Raw genomic sequence first — 25,537 nt, 5'->3', positions numbered from 1 at the left:
GAAAAACCTTTACAATTGGTATCCAGAGCCAACGATCTTCTCTAGTTTAGTTTCCTCAACCACCAGAAAACACAAATTTTTTTTTTTTCTTCTCTCATACTCTACCATGGCAGAAGGTACTCATTTCTTTCCAACTGTTTGAATCTCTAAAAGAGTGTCAGGAGGCTATTAACTTGCAACGCACAGTCAATACTGATGTTCAGCAACGCCTCATGGAGCTGCATGAGATGATGCAGACACTCGTGGCTAACCAGAACCCTCCACCTCCACCTCCACCTCCACCTCCACCTTCACCTCCTGCAGCGAATGACCTTGAGCAAGCTCCTGGCCGTGATGATAGGCGCCAGCAGGACCATGCGTTGGATTGGCGTGACGACAGGGATTTCAGACGTCCTCCGCCGGAAGATGACTGTGACCAGTTCCAGGGAGAGAGACAAATTCACACCCGTACCTTACGCCTAGATTTTCCAAGGTTTTTTGGTGAGAATCCCTTTGGTTGGACTTACAAGGTAAACCAGTTTTTTGAATATTATCAAACTCCCCTATATCAGTGAGTCCGCATGGCTTCCTTTCACATGGAAGGCGAGGCCTTGGTATGGTTTTAGGACGCTGATAAGGCTGGCCAGTTTCCTACTTGGGAGATATTCCTCCAATCCTTACTCACCCGTTTTGGCCCTGCCTACGATGACCCCATGGAAGCTCTCACCAAGTTGCACCAAACCTCCACTGTCGCTGAGTATACTTCTCAGTTTGAATCCCTCTCCAATCGACTTCGTGGACTTTCAAATAGGAATCGTTTGAGCTGCTTCATGAGTCGCCTCAAGGATGAGATTCGCCTTCCATTATGAATGCTCAATCCTCTGACATTAGTTGCTGCCTTTGGCTTGGCCAAACTCCAGGAGGAATATTTGATTAGCACTAGAAAAGCTCTCAAACCAGCCATCCATTCCACATCCTTTACCTGTCATCATTCCTGGGGTTCTTCGAGCTCCACTCCAAACCCGACCCCTACCCTACCTAACCCAAACACTAGACCACAAGCCAATTACCCTGTTCAGAAAATCTCACCGATTCAGATGTGTGAACGTAGGGAGAAAGGGTTATGTTACAATTGTCATGACAAATGGAATCCGGGACACCGATGTAAGTCTCCCAAGATTTACCTATTGACGGGAATGGAATTCCAAGATGAGGAATGTGGCGATGAGATTTTTTTTGACTCCATTGAAGATACTCCTACCGTGGTTGAGAATACTGTGTTGGATGGAATTGAACCCGCCATTTCCTTACACGCTATTGCGGGGTCACTTAGCCCCAACACCATGCGTTTGGTGGGATTTATTCAAAATCAATGTGTGGTTGTCTTGATTGACTCAGGTGGCATGCACAATTTTTTGGACCCTGCTTTGTTACAGAAGATTCCACTCCTGGTGGCACCTACACCCATATTGCAGGTGAAGGTGGCAAATGGTGCTAAGCTTTTAAGTGGTGGGTGATGTCACTCGGTGGCCTTAAAACTGCAAGGTAACACATTCATCACTAATTTCTATGTTCTTACTTTAGTAGGCTGTGATGTTGTGTTGGGTATTGATTGGTTGAGGACATTAGGGCCTATTTTGTGGGATTTCAACTTATTAACCATGCAATTCCAAATTGGGGAGGAGACTATAACATTTCATGGTTTAAGCCTTATTGGGTTATCATTGGAAGAGGGTCATCAGTTTCTTAAAGGCTCAACATCTATGAATAAGGGTTTCTTATTACAGCTATATGCACTAGAGTTTGATCAAGCCTCTAACCTTATTCCTGAACCGCTGAGGGGTATAGTGCATGAATTGAAATCCATCTTTGATGAACCTAAAGGATTACCACCTCCTAGGTCTCATGATCATCAAATCCCCCTTAAAGGTACTCAACCTATATCTGTTACTCCCTATAGATACCCTTTTTACCAGAAAACAGAGATAGAAAAGATTGTATATGAACTTTTGGAGTCTGAGGTAATTAGACCTAGTCAAAGTCCATTTTCTGCCCTTGTGTTGCTGTTTAGGAAGGCGGATGGTTGTTGGTGGATGTGTGTTGATTATAGGGCACTTAATCAGGACACCATCAAGGATAAATATCCTATTCCTGTCATTGATGAACTATTGGATGAACTCCATGATGCAAAATATTTTTCTAAGTTGGATCTAAGGTCAGGATACCATCAAATTCGTGTGAAACCTGAGGATGTTCACAAAACTGCCTTTCGAACTCATGAAGGCCACTACGAGTTTTTAGTAATGCCATTCAGCCCCACTAATGCTCCATCGACATTCCAGGGGTTGATGAATGACATCTTCAGACCCTTTTTGAGAAAATTTGTCTTGGTTTTTTTCGATGATATTTTAGTATACAGCCAGACTTGGGCTGATCACGTGAACCACCTTTGCACCGTATTGACCGTGTTACAATCTAATCTCCTTTATGCTAAAGCTTCTAAGTGCATCTTTGGGGTTCAAGAAATTGAGTACCTAGGCCATCTTATCTCTCATCAGGGGGTTCGGGCAGACCCATCTAAGCTTGAATCCATGCTTCAATGGCTCACTCCTGCGAACATCAAGTCCTTAAGGGGTTTTCTTGGCCTCACTGGCTATTACCGAAAATTCATTAGGGGGTATGGAGTCATTGCAGCCCCCCTAACAGCATTATTGAAGAAAAATTCCTTCCACTGGAATGATAGTGCCACAGAAGCTTTCCTCAAACTCGAGCAGGCCGTGACTAGTCCTCCTGTGTTAAGACTTCCTGACTTTACTCAGACCTTCACCATTGAATGTGATGCCTCTGGTATCAGATTGGGTGCAGTGTTAATGCAAGAGGGTCACCCCATCGCATTCCTCAGCCAGGCCTTGAAAGGACAAGCATTGAACCTCTCCAACTATGAGAAGGAGATGCTGTCCTTGGTCAAGGCAGTTCAGAAGTGGAGACCCTATTTGTTAAGGAAGCCTTTTAAAGTAAAAACTGACCAGTAATCCCTCAAATTTTGCTGGAGCAGAAGATTGGGACAACAACCCAACAACGCTGGATTTCCAAATTACTTGGTTATGACTTTGTAATAAAGTCCAAGAAGGGGAAGGAGAACCGAGTAGCTGATGCCTCGTCTCGCAAATTTGAGGATTCTACGGATGAAGTGACTATTTCTCTAATTTCTTTTCCCACACCTACTTGGGTGGATGACTTGAAATCCTCCTATCTCCAAGATGCTGTCACCAGGGAGTTGTATTCCAAATTACAGCAAGGGTTGGATACACCAAAAAGGTATACCTTGCAGCAGGGTTTGATTTTACGGAAGGGTCGCATCTGGATTGATAAGAACTTAGCCTTTAAACTCCAACTCTTAGCTTACATTCACTCCAACCCCATTGCGGGCCATTCAGGCTACCATAAGACCATCCATCGAGCTAAGGCATATTTTTATTGGGAAGGGATGCGGCGAGACATCAAACAATTTATCAAAGAATGCTCTGTATGCCAAGAAAACAAACATGAGACCATCCTCCTTGCAGGGTTACTCCAACCTCTTCCTACACCTACACGAGTATGGTCCGATATTTCTATGGATTTCATAGAGGGCTTGCCTCTCTCTCTCATGGCTATACAGTGATTCTAGTGGTGGTGGACAGATTCACTAAATATAGCCATTTCTTACCCCTTTCCCATCCTTATACAGCTTCTAAGGCTACTCACATTTTCTTGTCTAACATCCTCAAGCTTCATGGTATGCCAAAAACCATTGTGTTAGACAGGGATCCGATCTTCACTAGCACCTTTTGGCGAGAACTCTTTCAGCTATAGGGTATCTCATTGGCTTTCAGCTCAGCCTATCACCCCCAATCTAATGGTCAAACCGAATCACTAAACAAGTGCCTCGAAACTTACCTGCGATGCTATGCGGGGACTAAACCAAAGGGGTGGAGTTTATGATTGCCTATGGCTGAATGGTGGTATAATACAAACTACTATTCTTCTACTGGTTTAAACCCCTTTTAGGCAGTTTATGGTTGTCCTCCTCCCTCCTTGTTATCCTATGTTCTCAGGACATCAGCAAACCTTGTTGTCAATACTCAATCGAAGGATTGCAGCTCTGTTCTAACTCTTCTTAAGGAACACCTGCAATTGGCATAGAATCGTATGAAAGTGCAAGCGGATAAGAAGCACAAAGAGCGGAATTTTGACATAGGAGATTGGATTTATCTCCGTCTTCAACCTTACCGCCAGAAAATTGTGGCTATGCGGAAGAATTTCAAACTCTCACCTTGGTTCTTTGGACCTTTTCGCATTATCCAGAAGATTGGTCTTGTCGCCTATAAGCTGGATTTACCACTCGAAGCAAGAATCCACCCAGTCTTCCATGTCTCTTGCCTCAAAAAGAAATTGGGCCAGCAAATTGTGCCACTTCCTACCCTGCCACTGGTGGATCAGAATGGAGAGGTTAAGCCCAAGCCCGACTCAGTGACTGAGAGACGTATGGCCAAGAAGAAAGGTAGGTCGATCACGGAAGTGCTGATCCGTTGGAAGGGAGCTTCACCAGAGGATGATACTTGGGAGTCCCTCTGGGCTTTGCAGGAATAGTACCCCCACCTTGTGGGCAAGGTGCTTTGAAGGGGAGGGCCCTGTTATGGGTACACGTAGAAGACCTCACAGCCAAGCAAGTGGTATAGAAGGAAAAGTCTAAGAAGAAGACACGTGAGGAAGAAGGGAAAGTTGGGGAGTACAGCTGTCCTATTTTCTTCTGCACTTTATGTTAATTTTATGCATGCGTTTTATTTGTTAAAGCCTGCGTTTTGCAAGGCCTTTCTATGTAATTTGCAGTACTTGTATTTCGGCACTTCTAGAACCTTGGGGAAGGGATCCAGGTGGCCATTCTGTTAGAATATATTCTAACAGAATGGGTGATATAATGGGGGGCACTCTCATTAGATGGGATATGCATAGAGATTCCTGGCTTGAGACGTTGTAGGAGAAGGAGCAATCTCGAATCTGCTCATTTATCTTTAATATATTTTCTGCATTATTCCATTTCCTTTGTTGTTTTCATTCAAACCCATAAAAATCATCATATAAACCCAGAAAAACCTTTACAATATTGTAGTTAAATCAAACGGTAAAATGAGTAAAAAACCTTTATATCCCTAAAAATTTTTAAAATTTCAAATTTACCTTTATTTATAAATAAAAAATTATTATTATAATTATTATATTAAAAAATAAATAAAATCGTGGATCACAAAGTGACCCACAGCGAGTCACCAAGGTGACCCACGGAGGGTCACTTGGTGACCCCGGTGGGTCGATGGGTCAACAAGTGACCCATTGACCGTCATTTTTTTACCTTTTTTTTTTTTCATATATAATAATAATAATATGACCCTGTGGGTCACAATACGGGTGGGTTAAGTCCATCAGTGAACCTACGGGTCAAGAGTTATTTTTTTAAAATTATTTTTTAATAAAAAATAAGGGTATTTTAAGAATTTTAAATCCTAACAAAAGAGGGTAACTGAAACGAAACGAAAGTTCGATACACCAAAGTGAGAGACTTTGAATATTGAGGGAGTATTTGCAAAAAGCGCCTAAGTTCATGAGGAATAAGTGAAGTTTCCTCTAAACATTTTATTAAAATTGATAAGCTCATGAAATAGAATAAAAGAAAAAATTTAAATACATCCCTCAAACTATTACCTAACTGGTAATATTTCTTTCAAACAAGCTACCACCACCCCAGTCATCTTCTTTTTACTTTGTTTTTATTATTATATTATTATTTTATCACTTGCGTGATAAAATATTGTCTTATTACAAATTGCGGAACGAAGGAAGCCTAATCTTCTGTTGGAAATGGAATCACACACTGCAAATTGGACTTGCATTCCCAAAAGGCAAATCCCGGGAAAAGAAATTCCGTGGAAATGCCTGAACCGGAGGAACCCAAGTCAACGGTACCAACCGTAGCGGTGGAGGAGGAAGAGGAAGAGGAAGAGGGGGAGAGATTAGAGGCGTTGATCATGGACTTCGATGATTTCGACGACTTCTGGTCGTTGGATCAGATCCTCTTGCTCTCCGACAACAACATCGACAACAATAGCCACACCCCATGTCACCGCTCTACGTCTAGCCCTCCGACCAGCACTTCTCTCCTCCCTGGGCCTTCTCAGATGGAAACGACGACGCAGCGCATGCCACCTCTGCTCTCCCGGACTCCTCTCCATTGCTCTCCTGTGAGTTTCCTATTCGTATTCGCATTCCTTCTTGGATTGGATTTTGATTTTCTTTGGTTGGGAGCTGTTGCAGGGAAAGTTTGAAACTGTGTAGAAAAGTTTGGTTCTTGGTGGTTTTGCTTTGTATGGTTGCTGAAAATAGCAAATTACTGATCGAAAGCTTAAACTGATATTGCTTTGTTTGGTTGCTTGTAAATTATCACCTCTCGAAAGCTTAAAGAGATAGTAAATTTAATCTTTTAATTAGAACTCTAACATTAAGTAAAACTGATAGAAAATGATGAATTAAGGTTCCATTCATAGAAAATAGTGAATTTAATCACTTAATTAATAATCTTACACTCAAGAACACTTGCTTTGAGCTCTTGCTTTTGATTACGTCTAAAACAGCTAAAACTGATATATATATATATATATATATATATAAGGGAAAAATATAAAATGGCCCCCTAAACTACCAGCTATTTGTAATTTAGCCCCCCAATGTTCAAAATGTAATAAAGTAGCCCCTCAAACTACCAATTAGTTGCAATTTGGCCACTCTGTTAGTTAATACCGTCAAAATGGACAGAAAATGTAAAACGACGTCGTTTTGTTGAGGTTAAGTTACTAAAATACCCTTTTAAAAAAAAAAATATATATATATATATATATATATATATATATATATATATATATATATATATATATATATATATATATATATATATTAAAAGCAAATCCACCTAAACGTTGTCGTTTTGCTTTAATAAAATCTATTACACGACAACATATCATACTTTCGTCCATATTGTTTCTCAGTTCGTTTTCTTCGTGTTCTTCATTCCAGTTCGTCACTTCCAGCTCAAAACCTTCTCCTCTCCGGCTCACAGCTCGTCAACGATGGTTTTAAAAATTAGGGGTTTTACGAAATAAGTTTCTTAGGGTTTGTTTGTGAATCGCGACCGTTTAGTCTCTCGATTCTAGGTATCTCTCTATCCTTCTCTTTTATCTCTCATCTCTCGCCCTATATATGTATCTTCTATCTCTCATCTCTCTATTTCTGTTTTCATTTTTCCCTCTTTGTATTTCTAACTCTCATCTCTCGGTTTGTTTTGGAAGAAGATAGGGTTTCATTTGATGTGTTCTGTGATTTGGTACTTAATTCTTTGTTGGTCTTATATTGACATGTATTGTGATTTAGATTCGTTATTTCGGTCTCTGTTTCATATTGATTTAGGGTGATTGTGGTTGATGAAGCTCAAATCAATTTGGATATTTGTTTGTGATTGAAGGGTTGATTAGGTGTTCTTGTTCAGTTGTAGTTGATTAATTGATTGCAAATTTTGGGGTTTGATTTTGGAGGTTTTGTGGTTGAATTGAAATGTTCTGGGCTGTCAAACCAATTGGGTTTCGAGAGGAGTTTTGATTTGGTGATTTTTGGTGAATTTCCGAAAACCTCAAATCTTCAGCCACAATGCTATGAGAGAGATTGGAGAGGATATTGATATGGGAATAGAACTCTGAGTTCATACACTCCAATCAAGAAGATAAATGATTTCAGCATCTGATGGTACACTCCAATCAATTGATCAAATACTTACAAAAAAAAAAACAAAAAAACAAAAGTAGATTAAAAAGATAAGTCAAAGAAGAAGGATTAAAAGTCCAATTAGTTGACGAAAAATTCAAAGAAGTAGAAAAATGATTTCAGCATCTGATGGAACACTCCAATCAGTTGATCAAATTCTTACCCAAAAAAAAATAAAAATGTTTATCAAAAAGATAAGTCATTATTATTATAATTATTTTGGGTACTCAGTCTTGGCTCGTGTGCTAAGAGTCCCATTGCATAAAAGAATAGTCATTTTGTCAATCCAAATCTTCTCAGAACCCTAACAAGATGAAAAAGAAGGAAGAAGTTACTATTTTTTCTTGTATTTATTTATTTATTTATTCTTCATGTGTAATGTAGGAACAATTTTGCAATGCTTACATTAAATTTGAAGTTTATTCCACCTCACTTGCCTGTTTTTGTTGTCGAGAATGATAGAAGATAGAAGTGAAATTGCATTCATGAGCATTGCCATTTTGTTCTGTTTTCACATTTCTTAAAGAGTTTTTTGTACTCTCTCTTTTAAATGAGATTGAGAACATTCAATTAGTGTATTTTTTAGGGGATTTTTTAGTAGGTTTGTTGTCAATTTTGACCGTATAAAGTTTGATTTTGTCAATTTAGTTCATAGACTTTTAGATTACATTTATTGTGATCCCCCCCTCCTCTTCAATGTCAATATTCAACACTAAAAGCAAATATATATATATTTTTTTTCCAGTTTATATTTTTAACCAAAAAAAGGGAGAGTGATAAAGCATAGAAGTGAAATTGGATTTTCTCAGGACCATATCATGTTTCACATGTGCTTTTCTTATTTTATCCAACAGTACATCAAAATTAAGAAAAATATTCAATGGCAGCTGCAAGGGAGTGGCAATGGGGGCTTTATGCTTAAATTCTTAATAGGTCAACATTTATTCAGTTTCTGTCACCCACTGTATCTTATGAAGGTTTTTCATTGGTGAGTGATTGTCCTTAACCGAGTTCATCCTTATCCCTGTTTACTTGAAACTTTAACTTTAAGTTCTTGTGGTGCATGGAAGGATAGTATATGAGGAGCAAAATGTAAATTTGTTGTTTACATCTTAGAATAGGGGAACCTTTATTCTTTTCATAAAGATTATAGATAAGTACTGTCCTAGTTTTTGAGTTTAGAAGCTGGATGTTTTATTCAGGTTCTTTAAATATATAGAACGAACAATTGGTGACTAATTCTCATTTATGAAATATGCAGAACGAAGGTGATCATGGTTATGTGATTATTTTATCTTGGTTGACGAAAAAGCTATGCTTCCTGTGTCATAGTTCAATGCCCAAATAGCTGACACTACAAAAAAACCATATTTACTAACGCTTGATATAGGGGCATTTTAATTAAACGCCTTTATATGAGGGTGTTTTACAGTGCGAATGACCCTAAAAAAAATTAGAGACGCTTGCCCAATAAAACGCCTTCAATAATAATAGGCGTTCCATCAAAGCACGCCCCAATTTAATATATTAGGGGTGCTTGCGAGACAAGCACCCCAATTTAATATATTATGGGCGCTTTCTAGCCAAGCACCCCCAAATTATAGGGGCGCTTGCAGCGAAGCGCCCCAAATTAGGGGCGCTTTCTAGCCAACGCCCCAAAAAAATTAAGTAATTGACTATTATTTACCCAATCCACATAAGCCATTCTCCATCGCCTCCACTGCGCCTGAGATGGGTTTCCCAGTCCTTTGAGGAGTGCCCTCTCCATCTCCCCCCTTGCCTTGATACCAGGTGCCCTATTTTTCTTCTTAAATTGTCGGGTACTCTCTCTCGCTCTCTAGCTTTCCGATCTGGCATTCGTTCTTGCCGATTTTTAAGTTTTTTTTTTTTTTTTTGTTAATTTGTCTAATTTTATTTTTTGCTTGCAGATCTGCAAATTAATTTTCACTCAGCTCTCTCTCTCTCTCTCTCTCTCACTCAATTCTCTCTCCCTCAGTTCTCCAGCATGCAGCTCTCGATCTCTCTCTCACACCTCCGGTGGCTTCGCTCCCCCGATCCAGCTAATATAAACAATATTCCCCCCACGGCCGGCGGACAAGAAGACTTGTAATTTTTAGGTTTGGTTTTAGAGTGAGAGAACCAGAGAGAGCTCTAGCAGAAGAAGAAGAAGAAGAGGGGTTTTGGCCAAGTGTTGTAGTGAGGTATATCTCTAACATTTTCTTATGATTTTCATTATCTCCATTGGATTGAAGCTCGAAATTGTGATGATTTGTGGGATTTTTGATTCGCTCTAGAATTAGGGTTTCTGTTTGGAAATCTGGGCCTTTTGTTATTTTGTTGTGTTGGTGGCCGATTGGGACTTTGGGGTGATTGTTGTCATATTGTTGTTAAGGTGTGTTAGTGTCTTTACTTGTGATTTTCAGAACATGATTGGTTAAGCATTCTAAGCCAAGTCCCATTTCTTCATATTTTGTGGCCTTAATAACACAATACATGTAGTAGCAAACAAGAAAAAGGAAATGCAATGCCGTTTTGGGTTTGGCTCAACTTATGAAATATGAAAAGAGTACCAAACTTCTGAACAATCGATTTATGCCTATACTAATTTAGTTTCTTGTTCTTTTTCTTGACTCAGGGGGTGAAGAGGTGCTTGAATGAAGGAGGAATTGGATTTATGATGGCTCCAAGATATCACCCAGCAATGAAGACTGTCAGCCCTGTGAGGAAAAAGCTGAAAGTAAAAACTGTGTTCAACATCTACCTACCCAATGTTGAATCCAGCAAGAGTACCCTGTTATTTGTTTCTGCATGGGTGATCGTATGCATGATTAATAATCCAAGCTTTATGGCTTTGGCTGTATACTATTTCCTTAGATTCTTGGGTCTATGAAAATTGCTTTGATCCTTTTGGTTTGATGATGGCAGAAATCAAAAAAAGATGCAGCAATTGAAAGGCATATGAGGTTTGGTTTTATAGTGAGAGTGGCTTGTATTTTGAGGTTTGGTTTTAGAGTGAGAGTTTTGAATGTAATTATAAGACTTGTATTTTGTGAGGAATTGTAATTTATTGGGAGCAATTGAGATTGTATTTGAATAAATTTTTTATTCAAAATATATATTATGGGATTGTATGGTATTGAATTTGGACTTGTTATCTATTTTTCAAACAGTGAAAAAAAAAAAAAAAAAAAAAAGGCATATGAGAAAAAAAATAAATATATGTTATGGGATTGCAGTGAAAACTACCCTATAGATGCTGTTAAGATTTTGGTCGGCTCAGATTTAATCTATGTTTTTTTAACTTAAAAACTCACGCCGTTTGACCAAACAACAAACGTCTTTTTTTTTTCCATGATATTTTCTTCCATCAAACAAAGCAAACCTCTATTCACTACTGGAACCGTCTCTTTTGATTTGGAAATTGCAATGGGAATTGTTGGCATTCTGTGGTTTCCAATCAGAGATATTGGCTTGGACTCAAAATAGAAACCATTTACTCTGAATGTCAATATCATACTTTACGTAGGGGACCACAGAAAAAAAATAAAATAAAAATAAAATAAAAAATAAAGGAAAACTATACCATAGCATATAAAATCCACATAACCCATCAACCCTTATGCGTAAAACCCACCAAACAATAAGCAGACAATAAATCCATAAACCAGAAACTACAAATATTATTCAATGAAACCAAAATCTCCAATAAGCAGACAAGCAAAAAAATATACAAAACAAAAAAAGAGAGAAAAAAACAAAACAATAAAAACAAACAAACAAAGGGATCCATATCATTTTCCTTTCACCATAAAATCAATTTCCCTTCACCCAAATCAAAATATCAATAAAGAAAACCTAAACCCATCGAGAAAGAGAACTCCACAAACCCTAAAAATAGGAAAACTCAATTAAATTTAGTGTTAAACCTTTAGTGGCCGAAATCTTGAAAGGAAGACGTCTTTTCCCCCACGATCTATATGTTTTTGGTGAATTTAATGGGTTGACTAAACAAATTGCAGGTGAGACGAAGTGAAGTGACGAACTAAAAACAACGCGACAAACTGAAAACTGCTGGAAGGGGCTCTTTTGTTTGCTGAAATCTGACGGTGTGACGAACTGAAATCTTGAAAGGAACAAATGGAACGTAAAAAACTGATCTTTTTTAAGCCAACCCCCAAGGAAACTGATATTTTTCTCACGTGAAAAACTGTTGGACGAAGGTTAACGTTGTAGCTATTGGACGTGGTTGTAACTGTTGGATGTGGGTTGTCTAGTTGCTTTCAAACTGTTGTTGTCGTGTTGTAGTGTTGCAAGGAGTTTTTTTTTTGAAACCCTAAACGACAAGTTTAGTTGGATTTGTTTTTAATTTGATTTTTTTTTTTTTTTTTTAAAAAAAAAGGTATTTTAGTAACTTAGTCTCAACAAAACAACGTCGTTTTGCATTTTCCATCCATTTTGACAATGTTAACTAACGGAATGGCCAAATTGCAACTAGTTGGTAGTTTGGGGGGCTACTTTATTATATTTTAAACATTAGGGGGCTAAATTGCAAATGGCTGGTAGTTTGAGGGGCCATTTTATATTTTTCCCTATATATAAATTGAAACACGAACATCCAGGATGAAAGAAACATAGAAGGATTAAACTGAGGAATTATGGTTATATGGCCTTTCTCTTAGGAATTTAAGCGGAATGAGAAGTGTAGTAGGACTAATCTCAGTTTGGGTACATGCCCTTGTATCCATAAGGGGTTTCTTGAACCCTCGAAAGAACTCTGGTGTACCAGAAAGTAAGACAAATGTAAAAGAGAATTTTACTGAAATACGAATAATTGTTTTTTTTTTTTAAATTTTAATTTTACAGATTGCGGTAGAAAACTTAATTCGCAAGTTATAACATTCATAAATTGACCCTTACCTATAAAAAAACCCCTATAAACAGTTAAAAATTGAGGAAATAGAACCCTAAAACATGAAAAATATAAGAAACTAACAAACAATAAAATTGATCCAACAATCAGGAACCAAAGGGCATGAACTTAATTGGCCAGTTTATTTTCTTTTCTTCTACTCATTTTCAGGACAACCAAAGGGACAATTGCATGACACTTAAATTAGTGAATTGGATGAAGTTTGTTGATTAACTCGGAGACTTTATCACCATCTACAATAGTTTTGAATATATTCCATTGGATGGGCGATGGGTCTATATGGCCTGTAACAAAAATGGGACAGTTATGCACCGCTTGCAGTTTCTCAGTAATATTATGGCTTCACTCAGTAGTTCACTCCTTTGAGTTCTGACTTTGAAGTTTCATTATATGCAGGTACTCCCAATTCAGTAACTGAAATGCCAATGGAGAATGGAAATAATATAAGAGTTCCATCTCCCTTATGGGGCTGAAGCCCCTGGCATATTGTGTAATCAAGGAGAGGATGACACAAGCACTTAGGTACTTCATAGATTTGACGGAAAACAATTTTCTAGCTCAGGTTTGGGCACCCACAAAGAATGGGAGCCGGTACGTGCTCACAACTTCAGGGCAACCTTTTGTTATTGATCCAGATAGCAATGGACTTCATCAGTATAGGATGATTTCTCTGACATATACGTATTCTGTGGATGAGGGGAACGGCGGAATGCTTGGGCTTCCTGGCCGTGTTTTCCAGCAAAGGGTGCCAGAATGGACTCCAAATGTGCAGTATTACTCCAGCAGAGAGTATCCACGTCATAAACATGCCCAGAATTACAATGTTCAGGGAAGCTTGGCTTTGACTGTCTTTGAGTCTTATCGCCAGTCCTGTGTTGGTGTATTTGAGCTCATCATGACTTCACCGAAGATCAACTATGCTCTTGAGGTTGATAAAGTCTGCAAAGCACTTGAGGTTGGTCTCCTTTCCCCTTGCTGTGCATGTCAAACTTCATGCTGCATTCGTATTTGGTGACTGCCTGATGATGATTCTACTCTTTATGAGATTCTTATGGAAAATGTTGTTGCCTATGAGATTGTTCACCTTGAAATATATTGGTAACTTCAAACATTTCAAGATTCCTCAATCACAATTTCGGTTGTCCTGCAGGCAGTAAATCTGAAAAGTTCTGAGATATTGGATCATCCTAACACACAGGTGAGCTGCAACAATCATGCATGCCAAATCTGAGTCTTTTGCGAACCAAGAAGATAAATATGGTGCTTTTGTTTCATTTTACCCTTTTTCTTCTCAAAGATGTATATCCTTGGCAATGCTTTGACCAGATTTGCAATGAAGGTTGCCAGAATTCGCTGGCTGAAATTTTGGGAATATTGGCGGTTGTGTGCGAAACTCACAAATTACCTTTGGCTCAGACTTAGGTTACATGCAGGCATCTCAGTGTTCTGGCCCATGGTGGTGGTCTCGAGAACAGCTGTACTAGCTTTGACGGTGGTTGCATGGGACAAGTCTGCATGTCCACAACTGATGTGGCCCTCTATGTTGTAGATGCTCACATGTGTGGTTTCCGGGAGGCCTGTGTTGAGCATCACTTGCAAAAGGATCATGGGGTTACTGGGAGAGCATTTTCATCCCATAGCTTATGCTTCTGTGAAAACGTTACCCTATTCTGCAAAACTGAGTACCCCTTTATACACTATGCCCGCATGTTTGGTTTAGCCTTGCCATCTGCTTTAGGAGCACACATACTGGAGATGATGATTACATTCTAGAATTTTTTCTGCCCTCAAGCATTACAGACTTCTATGAACAACGGACTTTATTGGGCTCCCTATTGGCAACGATGAAGCAGCATTTCCTGAGTCTTAAGGTTGCTTCTGGTATTGAACTTGAAGAGGAAGTATCTGTCGAAATCATTCAAGTTTCTATAAATGAGAGAGTTGATTCAAGATTTGAATCTTTACAAATACCGTTATCTATGAAATCACCACCCAGGCCTGATGGCTTGCTGATTAAGGGAGATATGGTCCAGTTAGAATCATCAAAACAGCAATTAATGTCCCACTTCGATGACATAAATGATAAAGGCACCATTGCAAATAATGGAGGCATAAGCGTCGATCACTTTTCTTCTTTAGAAAATAAGGAGATCAGAAAGATATCAGAGAGAAAGCGTGGAAAAACTGAGAAATCAATTAGTCTAGAAGTTCTCCAACAATATTTTGCTGGTAGTCTTAAGGATGCAGCAAAGAGCCTTGGTGGTATGCTTATACACTAACGAATTGTTGCTTGCAATTTTTCTTATATAGATGTGGGTGATGCTGAATTTGTACATAAAAGACTGGATGTTTATTTTGTTCTTTGAAATGTTCTTGCTTTACAGTTTGCCCTAGTAAAATGAAGCGTATCTGTAGGCAGCAGGGGATCTCCCGATGGTCATCTCGCAAGATCAACAAGGTCAACCGTTCCCTCTCCAAGCTAAAGCGTGTAATTGAATCTGTTCCAGGTGCTAAAGGAGCATTTGGTAATTTACATTCTCTCACCACGTGTCCTCTTCCTGTTACTGTTGACTCTCAGCCTTACAGTTTGATTAGGTCCAAGTCCAACCCACAAACATCACCATCCTTTAAACTCACTGAACCTCAGAAAAAGAATAAATCACCCACAGGTAGAACGCTCAAAAACAACAAACAGGCTGGGATGGAAGATCAATTGCAAGGACGAAGAAAGTTTAGTCCGATGAACCTTATTCGTCGTGATCATAGTAGTTCTCCACCAGAGCTTGGTAAAGGCCCAGACAGGTCCAAAACAAGGAGTGGCTCATGTGAAGAGAGTGCTGGGAGCCCTACTTCACATGGATCATGTCAAGGTAGTCTCCCAAATCAAAGCACACCGGCAAAGCATCTATATATTTCCTCCATCAACCAGATATGCGATAAAGTAGGGGGCTCCCCTGATGCTCTTTTGATGACAGAACCTCAAGAAACATTTGGAGGAATGCTAATTGAAGATGCTGGCAATTCAAAAGATTTGAGAAATCTATTTCCTTCTGTACCAGATGCTATGTTGGATGAGCAGGTCCCAGAGTTTTGTTCGATTAAGCCTCCATTTCCCAGTATGGCTCCTAACCAATCTATGGCTACTCCGGCTCCCACCATGCCATATGTTACAGGTAAGAAAGAGATGAAGAGTGTCACGATCAGGGCAACATTTAGAGAAGATATTATCAGGTTTCGGCTCTCTTTGAGTTCGGGCATTTTGGAGCTGAAAGAGGAAGTAGCAAAGAGGTTGAAACCTGAAATGGGAACATTCGATATCAAGTATCTGGATGATGATAATGAGTGGGTATTGATAGCCTGCGACGCAGACCTGCAGGAGTGCATAGATATTTCAAGGTCGTCGGCCAGTAATATATCATCAGGCTTTTGGTTCGTGATGGCTAATCTAGGAAGCTCCTGTGAGAGCTATGGGGAGTGAGGATTAGTTTGTACATATTAGTGAGCCTTTAGATATATCCATTCCTGTGTTTTGTGCGTATAGAACCTAGGATGTAAGTTGGGGGTGTTTCATGTCCTCAATTATAGATGTGACACTCTAGCTTATGTTCTGTGTGCACAAGACATAGAATGAAAGTTGAGGGTGTCACACGTCCTCAATTATAAATGTAGTATTCTAGCTTGCATCCTATGTCGTGCGCATAGGATGCAAGCCATAATTAAATCTAAATTATAAGTGTTTTGAAATTTTTGGGAGTACTTTGTTAATTCAACCCTATTCAACGAAATGATAAAATCAACACTAGTCCCTCATTTTATAAACTCTATAAAACTTTCATGGATAGATCAAAAATCAAATATCCTTTGTAAGGAAGAAAGTATTACTAGGCTAGACGGTTATTTGCAATACACACCTATACTTGAGTAGAGTGAAAAATTTTATCACAGTAGTATCATCTTTTACTCGAAACTAGAAGCAAACCTAACTATAGTATTGGGGGAAATAACACCCCTGAAATTTTAAAATTTCATCTAAGTTATTTGTTTTTTATGAGATATACATTTTAAAAGAACTTTATTTTATTCCCCAAAATCCTTGTATTTTAGTTTTGTCCCCATAACTAAAATTCTAGTTTAGCCTCAGAACCTTTAAGAATGTCTAAAACAAAAATGAAACCATAGATAAAATAGCAAAGTATAATTAGCTCATTACTATAATATGATATATAGTTGGTGAACACAAGAAAGAAACTGCATTTGTTTGTGATATATTCTCACACTAGAATAATAACACTTTTTGGAAGTGAGTTCCATCAAGTCATTTGACACTGGCGATATTGGAAGAGTCCTCACCATTCTAAGGTGCACCGCCGCCAACCTTCTTAGATTCTTCTCCATTCACCACCAGCTCTAACAAATCCATCTGGCCAGTTTTGCCCTCCCTTTCTGCAATCTGTCTCTTTGTTGATTTGTAGAAAGTAGCATAGAGAATCAACTGGGCCATCGAAAATACTACTCCCACCACACTGGGTACCTGAGACCAAATCCACGTCTCAATTTTTAGATGAAACCCAATATTGACATTCTTACAATCATCACAAGCAGGTGATTTATGTTTGTTAATGTGTTTTGGACGATGATTTTTTGTTTTTTATTTGAAAAAAAATGTTCTGATATAATATAAAGGTAAAAAATTGTTATTATGTTTTTAATTATCTCTTAAGAGTGTTTTCTGTTTTGAGTTTGTTAATGTATTTCACATATAAAAATGCACTTCCAAATGCACACTATTTAACCTGACAATAAAAATCTTCATTGGATTTAAAATTTAATGATAATTTTTATTACCACGTTAAGGAATGTGCACTTGAGGGTCTATGTAGTATTTCTCAAACTGAAAATAACAACACAAACAAAAGTAACCTTTGTTTCTTTGCTTAAGATCATGGAGATAGAGAGAGTGAGAGAGAGAGGGGGTTGAATATATGAAATTACTAGGATGAAGAGGTCAAATTGAATAAGAGCATAAGTACTCCAGGTAAGACCACTGAGAAAGCAAGTGAAAGACAGGAAAAAAGGCATATACTCCACACTTCTTGTCGTAAGCACCATTTTCTGCACCACACACAAAAGCATCTTCGTCAATAAACAAATTACAATGATCAATCCGACAAAAAAGAGGAAAAACAAATAATAATAATACTAATAATAATAATAATAAGGGGTAACTTTACTAAAGACCTCTAAACTTCCACATGATTTGACAAACCCCCATAAATTTTAAAATTTCTCAATTTAGTCCCCTGAACTTTTAATTGCAATCAATTTGGATCCACTCGGAGGATTTAAGACGTTAAAAGTGAGACAATGACGTTTATACCCCTGACTTTTTTTTAAAATTTCAAATTTACCCTTACTTCCAAATTAAAAAAAAATTACAAAGACCCAGCCTCAGACCTGAAACCCATGGGTCTTTGGCGGAGACCCGCATGGGTCACGGCCAAACCCACGTGGCCTTTTTTTTTTTTTTGCTTTTTTATTAAAAAAACGAAAATTAGGGATATTTTAGTCTTTTTAGGGTTTGCCATTAAAAGTGAACTGCTAAATCTAATGGAGAGGTCCAAATTGATTTCAATTGAAAGTTCAAAGGACTAAATTGAGAGATTTTAAAGTTTAGGGGGAGTTTGTCAAATCGGGTAAAAGTTTAGGGGTCTTCAATGAAGTTACCCATAATAATAATAATAATAATAATAATAATAATAATAATAATACCAATAATGAGCTTAGTTCCTTAAGAACTGAAGTAACAACTATCAAATTAAAAAACAAGTATATGAATTCAGCATCAAACATGAAAGCTGTCCGTTTATCACGCATATTTGTTGTTAAATAATTAAATTTTTTAAACTATATAAATAATAATTTAACATAATATTATGACAAAGATCATGAGTACATTTTCTCCATTTTAATTAAAATAGTTGACGTGCTTTTATACCTTCATGACATAATTTGTTAGGACGTCATTTTAACAAAGTATGATGAGTCATGACCATTCATTAATTATCGTCATGTTTGATGCTGAATTCATATATTTGTTTTTTAATTTGATAAATATTTGATAGTTTTTGCATGCTAATATATAGTAGATCGACTAACCATGACAACCAATGGTGAAGCATACATCATGACGCCGAACAAAATGCCTATGATGCCTACAATCAAAGACCGCTCCTTATGTGAATGGGTTAGGGTTAAAACCAAAGATGTGAGAACGCTGATGAATATGAGTTCAATCAGCAGCCCCAGCAAAAATTTGAGCCTCTTTTTCCTGTCAGAGAAGATAAAGAAAATAATTAAGTACGTAAGCTCGATGGCAATCCCGGCGCCGTTGATGGTCAGCACCAAGGTGCTGTTCGGGTGCACCATGGGCAGGCTGTAGAAGGTCCAGACCATGCAGTTCACTAGGGTTGCAAGGTATGGTGCTGGTGAGTAATGCTCCACTGACCCTTTCTTCCATATTTGAACAAAAGTTGGCCTGCAAATTAAATGCAATTAATCATGAATAGTTAAAAAAAAAAAGAAAAAAAAGAAGAGTGGATTTTTTTGGTTAATACTTCGAAATTGGCTGTTTAAGTACTCATTCAGCCGATGCACAATTCTTTTAATTTGGGTGGAATCATGCTTACTATTCGAGAATATTTAGCCGATAAGAAAGGATCACGAAGTTGCCCCATGTCTTAAAAGGGATCCACGTTGAGAGAAAAGAATAGTAAAAAATAAAAGATATAAGATTTTGAGTCGATTATTTGATCTTTCTAAAAGGGGAACTCACTCTCTTTGTTGAGGTTACTCGAACCTTCATCCAATGAAAATGATATAAATAAAGAAAAGAGAAAGGAAGGAGATAGCAAAATGCCAAAATAAGGTTGACTACATTTAGGTTAAACCTCTTGACTAACGATATTGGAAAGCCAAAAATGCCCTTCAAGCCATCCGAAAAGACAAAAATACCTTCCCTTTTTTTTTTTTTTTTTTGCTTAAATCCTGGTTAAAAGGGCAAAATGCTGGGAGTGCCAAAAATCAGTGGCAAAAGTCTGGGAGTGCCAAACTTACACTGGGGACAAGAACAAGAAAAGTGCGACAATGTTTCCTGAAAACAAGCAAAAGAACCCCTCATCATCATTTGAATTTAATTAGCTGAACAAGAAAATGGTAATTAATAATATGTAATCTCTAGGAAGTCTAGCCAATAATAAAATATATAGTTTAGAAATAAAACTAAGTAACCCACCTAGAACACCAACAGTCATTCGAGCAGCTTCTGTAGAAACCATGTTGCTGGAGCCTGGAGCTGAAGGAAGAAGAACAATGACAAGTCTAAAAGAAAAGTGGATTTCCTGAAGCAACACATGGAAAGGACTGCCTTAAATGAAGCTTTGTAGAGGAATAACATTTCCATTTTCCACCCACAGAGAGAGAGAGAGATGGCAGTACTGCCTTCAAGATTCTCAATATACAAATGGTTGTTCAACATTTGAGTTGAAGGCGAATCAGCAAATACGCATATTTGCTTTTAATTAAACAGCACATTAGCTATGAACAGAACAGAGGCACTAACATTTTTTTTTTTTTTTGCTTTTTTCTCTCAATTACAGCATCAAACATGTCATACAAATTTTGGAATTCTGTTATTTATATAGTCCACTATGGTTTGGGTGGTTCAGCTGGGACCATGTAACACCTACAATATTGAACTGATTATTTTCGATTAACTTGGAGAGTGTTATTGGCAATTCCTCCTTACCAAACTTTTCACTCTACTGTCGACAACCTACTAATTTGTGAAGCACCTAAGTGTTCGACAGTTAGAAAAATAAAGTAATTGGATAAGTACACGACTTAATAAGTAAACTATCAGAGAACCTCTTGTTGATTGCATGTTTGTCATGGTATCAGATCCTATCCCAATTGGTTGTGACCCAACGTCACCTATTGTCGCACGTATTAGCTTGGATGTCCTCCCGCTACACGTGAGGGGGCGTGTTAGAAGTGCCACATTGTTTGGGTATTAAGGAGTTGGACCATATATAAGAATGAGGAGAAACCTTAACTCTTAAGTTAGCTTTTGAGTTGAGTTAGGCCCAAAACTCATTTCTAACATGTATCTTGTTGATTGCATGGTTGTGAAAACCAGCTTATATAATGAGCCTTAGGCGAAACTCGAAATGTGAACATTTAATATCAAGTATATGTGGATGATCGATGATAATGAGTGGGCATTGATAGCCTGCGATGCAGACCTACTATACAGGAGTGCATAGATATTTCAAGATCATTGACAGCCAGCAATATCCTCAGGCTTTTGGTTCAATATGTAATGGCTAATATGGGGCGCTCCTGTGAGAGCTATGAAGAGTGAGGATTAGTTTGTACAAATTAGTGACTCTGTTGATCCTTTCTATAAGAAGTTTTCCTTTAAATTAAAGTAGTAGCACTCTGTTGCCCACAAACATTAAATTAATTAATTTTGATCAACTTGGAGTAATACTTGCAATTCCTTCACACAAATTAACTGGTAACTAACTTGCTATAAGAAATTTTTCGTTAAATTAAAGAAGTATTGCTTTCTTAGATTATTGTCATAAGACCTAAAATTGTGTTTGTATGCATAGGACAGAAGTTGGGAGTATCATGTGTTCTCACTTATAGATGTGACTCTCTAGTTTGTTTCCAATACGTGTTCTGTGCGCACATAACCTACAATGCAAGTTGGGGTGTCTCGTGTCCTCAATTATAGATGCGATACTCCAACTTTTGTCATGTGTGCACAGGACATAGAATGCAAGTTGAAGGCGTCATATGTCCTCAATTATAGATATTGTGGTACTCCAACTTGTATCTTATGTCATGTTCGTATAGGACGCAAGCCACAATTGAATCTAAATAAGTGTTTTGAAATTTGTTGGGAGTACTTCGCTAATGCAACTCTATAGTTTTTTTTTTTTTTTTGGTAATAGTCAACGAAATCAACCCTAGTCCCTGATCTTATAAACTCTATAAAAACTTAGATAGATCAAAAATCAAATATCCTTTATAAGGAAGAAAATATTATTAGGCTAGAGGGCCATTTGTAATGAACACCTATACCTGAGTAGAATGGGAAATAAATGTTGTTAGTTCTTGTGTTGGCTTAATTTAGTTCCAAAATGCAGATGCTACTGTTCATGGGCTCAAACACTGATATAGAATACTCAGAATCCAATCTCCACCGTTCATAATGTAGATTCATGTGTTATGAACGTCCCTGCAAAATTTCAGCTCAATCGGACCACAAACGCCCATCGATCGGAGCTGTTGATCAAGACTGAACAGGCCGGGTCCGAACCGCAATTCCCTGGGTCCGGACCTCATTTCCAGAAACTAAAATCTTGCTATGCAAAGCCGTGTCCGGACCGCCCATTAACATGTTCGGACACCCCGTAAGTTTTAGGCCCAAAAACGTGATTTTAAGTGGGTTAGGTCTAGGGTTTTGTCGGGGGTATATATACATCATTATAGAAGAGAGAAGTACAAATTTTTACCCCCAGAGAGTTCGTTGGAGGCTGTGCTAAGAGAGATCATATGTGATGAGTGTTAAATTAAATCTCTTAGAGTTTTAGTTATTCCTTTGATAAATTTACGGTTGAGAAGTCTATCAGAAGGATCCGGTAAAGGAGAATCACGTTGAAGAAGATTGTGAGCAAGGAGACGAGTTGTAGGCTTGTCGATCTTACAGAGCCAAGGTCTTGCAAAGGGTTGTAAGTGTTCCTAGTGTCTGTAATCTCTGGATAATCTTTTGATAGTGATTTCCTGGGTTTGGCTGCCCCGGAGAGGTTTTACTTTTAGATCGGTTTCTAAAAGGTTTCCTCTTCGTAACCAAAATATCTATGTCTGCCTCTTTATTGCTTTATATATTTTGGGTGATTGAATTGTTTATTGCTTCATAATATTAATTCCGCATAAATTGTGATAAACAAGTTTTTGGAGTCGGCATAGCGTTTTTCAGTCACAGAATGACAAAAGGTCTTCATGTTTCCTGAAACACTTCCCAAAATACATCAAGGCATATGTGGAACAAGAAGACATAAATAAAACTCATGAAAAAAAAAATGACGTAGAATGCGTGATCATAAAGAAACATCAGCAAAACTCTCCTTCAATGTATGACTCAATTAACAACAGGAAACTGGAAATGCAAAGCATGTTTCTCCCCCTTAAAAGTTAAATGAACACACATGATAACACATCAATGACTCATGTATTGCATAATGAATATCCAAACATGCTCCAAATATGCAAAATATACATGAGACTAGAAATGGCTAGAAACTCATATTGCTTAACCCAAGCTAAGAAAATGTTCCATTCAACCTATGCTTGTGTGGTGTGTGGATAAGCCATCCAAAGAGAAAAATTTTCAATTTACAAAATGAGGAGAAAGTTTCACCACCATGAGGTTTTGACAAGTATATCAAATCAAAAGTCAAACCTTATCATACTAGGGCCTAGCCACTCTCATCCTATACAATTCTCTTTGTAAAATATTTTGCACAAGTTTGACACAGTGAAATAAATACCTTTTGGAATATGATCTTTTGATTTTATTTGTTTCACTATTTTGTTTATTTTTCTCTTTGAGAAAGTGTCCTCAAACTTTTGGTGCTTATCACAAAAGAGAAAGCAGGAATTTTTAAGCCCTAGGTTCAACTAGCATATGGTCAATTTGAAAAATATGACTAGTCAAAAACCTCATATGGCTACCTAACAGACCTCACAAATAAAGTGAAATAAAACCTCAATTTAAGTTTAACTGTGCACAAGAAATAAAGCATAGGCAAAAAGTACCACATAAGCTCAGGCTTTAGGTAACCACAAAAACAAGTCCATTGACACAAATTTTCATCTCATGCATATTAAGAACATTCTAAGACGCAAGGAATTAAATTCATAAAAAGCAACATGAGAAATTAATGAACTATCTAGGTGCATAAGACAAAATAAAAAAAAAAAGAAAGAAAAAAACAACCAAAGTAAAATATTTTTGTCTTTTTGTTATTTTTCACAAAAGAAATGCACACAAACAAAATACAATTTCAAAACAAAATAAAACAAAAATGCAATGAAAAATGAAAAACAACATGCTCTAGGATATGCAAAGATATACAAGAAAAACAATCCTAGACATGTGGGTGACTCACCTAACATAAGGTGAGATCATCACCACTCCCCCTCAAGGGGTGAATGGTATCATCCTTCATAACCCAAACTTGAGAAATCTTAGGTCTAGACTTATGACTTTGCTCAAACTTATCTAGCCTAGATAGCACTTTTCTCATCATTATGACCAAACCCTCACTTTCTTTCATAGAATATGAATTTTTATTTATATGCACATGAGGTTTCAAATTAAAACAGTGAGGTCGAATGTGACCCACTTTGCCACAGTGATGGCGTGTAGGGACAAACCTTTGTGAAGGTAATTTCCTAGGAGGATGCACGACTCTAAGTGTAGGGCAAGATGCATGAGGCTCAATGTAGATTTTCTTACCTTTATTACCTTGAGGAGTCAGAACAACTACTTGCTTTTCTTCACTTGAAGATTCTTCTACTTTCACTGGTTTAACAAAAACAGTCTTTGAAGTAGAAGCACGGTTAGAAGACAAAGAAGCAGTTTTATCAAATCCTAAGCCAGATCTGTCGCTAGATTGCTTTTGAATATGCAACATTTTATCAAGCTTTTCACTAGAGAATTTACTCAAGTGATTTCTAGATGCAATCAGATCATTTTGAAGGGATTTATTTTTAGCAATTAACACATGATTTTCAGATTTGAGAGTATTGCAAACAACATGTGAATCACTCAAAGATTTCAACAAATTTTCCCTTTCAAGCTCAAGATTCTTAAAATCCTTAACAATTTTCAAGTTAGTATTTCTAAGCATAGAAAACTTTTCCATTAAATTGTTAAAGGAGTTTTGAAGATCATTAACCTTATTTGATTCATTATCAGGGGCAGACTGAACATCTGATTGATTAGAATCATCAGAATCATAAGATGCACCAAAAGCCATATAATTAGGAGTTTCTTCCTCATCAGTGTCACTCAATGTAATATTGAAAGCTTTTTGACCTTTTGACTTATTACTCTTGAGGTTAGCACAATCCTTTTGCACATGACCATAGCCAGAACACTCATAACATTTTGGACCACGTGGGTCTCTTTCATTTCTACCCTGAGTACTCTCTTTTTGTTTTCTAAATTTCTTGGAAATTCTATGTTCATTCCTAAAATACCTTCTCGCTATCAATGCAAGTTCCTCATCATCTGGTGAATCCTCATCAGATAACTCATTAGAGTTCTTCCTAAGAGTTCTAAGGGCAATATCCTTATTTTTCCTAGGTTGAGGCAAGGAAAACTCATAAGTTTGAAGAGCACCAACTAACTCTTCTATCCTCATGGTATTAAGATCAGTGCATGACTCAATAGCAGTTACCTTCATTCTGAATCTTTCAGGGAGTGATCTCATAACTTTTCTAATAAGCTTAGTGTCAGAAACTTTCTTTCCTAGATTTATCATGGAATTTCTAATTTCACTATGTTTACCAAAAAATTCATTGAATGTTTCATCCTCTAACATTTTAATATCCTCAAACTGAGAAACTAACATTTGAAGTTTTGAAGCTTTAACAAGATTAGTTCCTTCATACGTAGTTTCTAGGATCTCCCATGCATCCTTGGCA

General features: G+C 37.5%; 1 protein-coding gene and 1 pseudogene across 2 annotated transcripts; one reads left to right on the top strand and one right to left on the bottom strand.

Annotated features, from left to right (window-relative positions):
* The first annotated feature begins 5,867 nt into the window (after positions 1-5,867).
* LOC132175855 (protein NLP6-like) lies at positions 5,868-16,495 on the top strand (annotated as a pseudogene). Its single transcript, XR_015911761.1, has 5 exons — positions 5,868-6,257; positions 13,154-13,712; positions 13,908-13,955; positions 14,084-15,019; positions 15,142-16,495. The product of XR_015911761.1 is annotated as a protein NLP6-like (transcript).
* A 616-nt stretch (positions 16,496-17,111) lies between these two features.
* Positions 17,112-20,114, bottom strand: LOC132175856 (bidirectional sugar transporter SWEET4-like). The gene is made up of 5 exons (XM_059587928.2): positions 20,049-20,114; positions 19,871-19,907; positions 18,914-19,292; positions 17,750-17,869; positions 17,112-17,288 (listed from the first exon to the last, which is right to left on the bottom strand). The coding sequence occupies exons 1-5, from the start codon at positions 20,089-20,091 to the stop codon at positions 17,112-17,114; spliced, it is 756 nt and encodes a 251-aa protein (XP_059443911.2). The 5' UTR covers positions 20,092-20,114.
* Between the last annotated feature and the right edge of the window lie 5,423 nt (positions 20,115-25,537).

Source organism: Corylus avellana, chromosome 3 (genome assembly GCF_965113065.1).
Source record: "Corylus avellana chromosome 3, dhCorAvel1.hap1.2, whole genome shotgun sequence".
NCBI lineage: Eukaryota > Viridiplantae > Streptophyta > Magnoliopsida > Fagales > Betulaceae > Corylus > Corylus avellana.
This window is presented reverse-complemented; position numbering and strand designations above follow the sequence as displayed.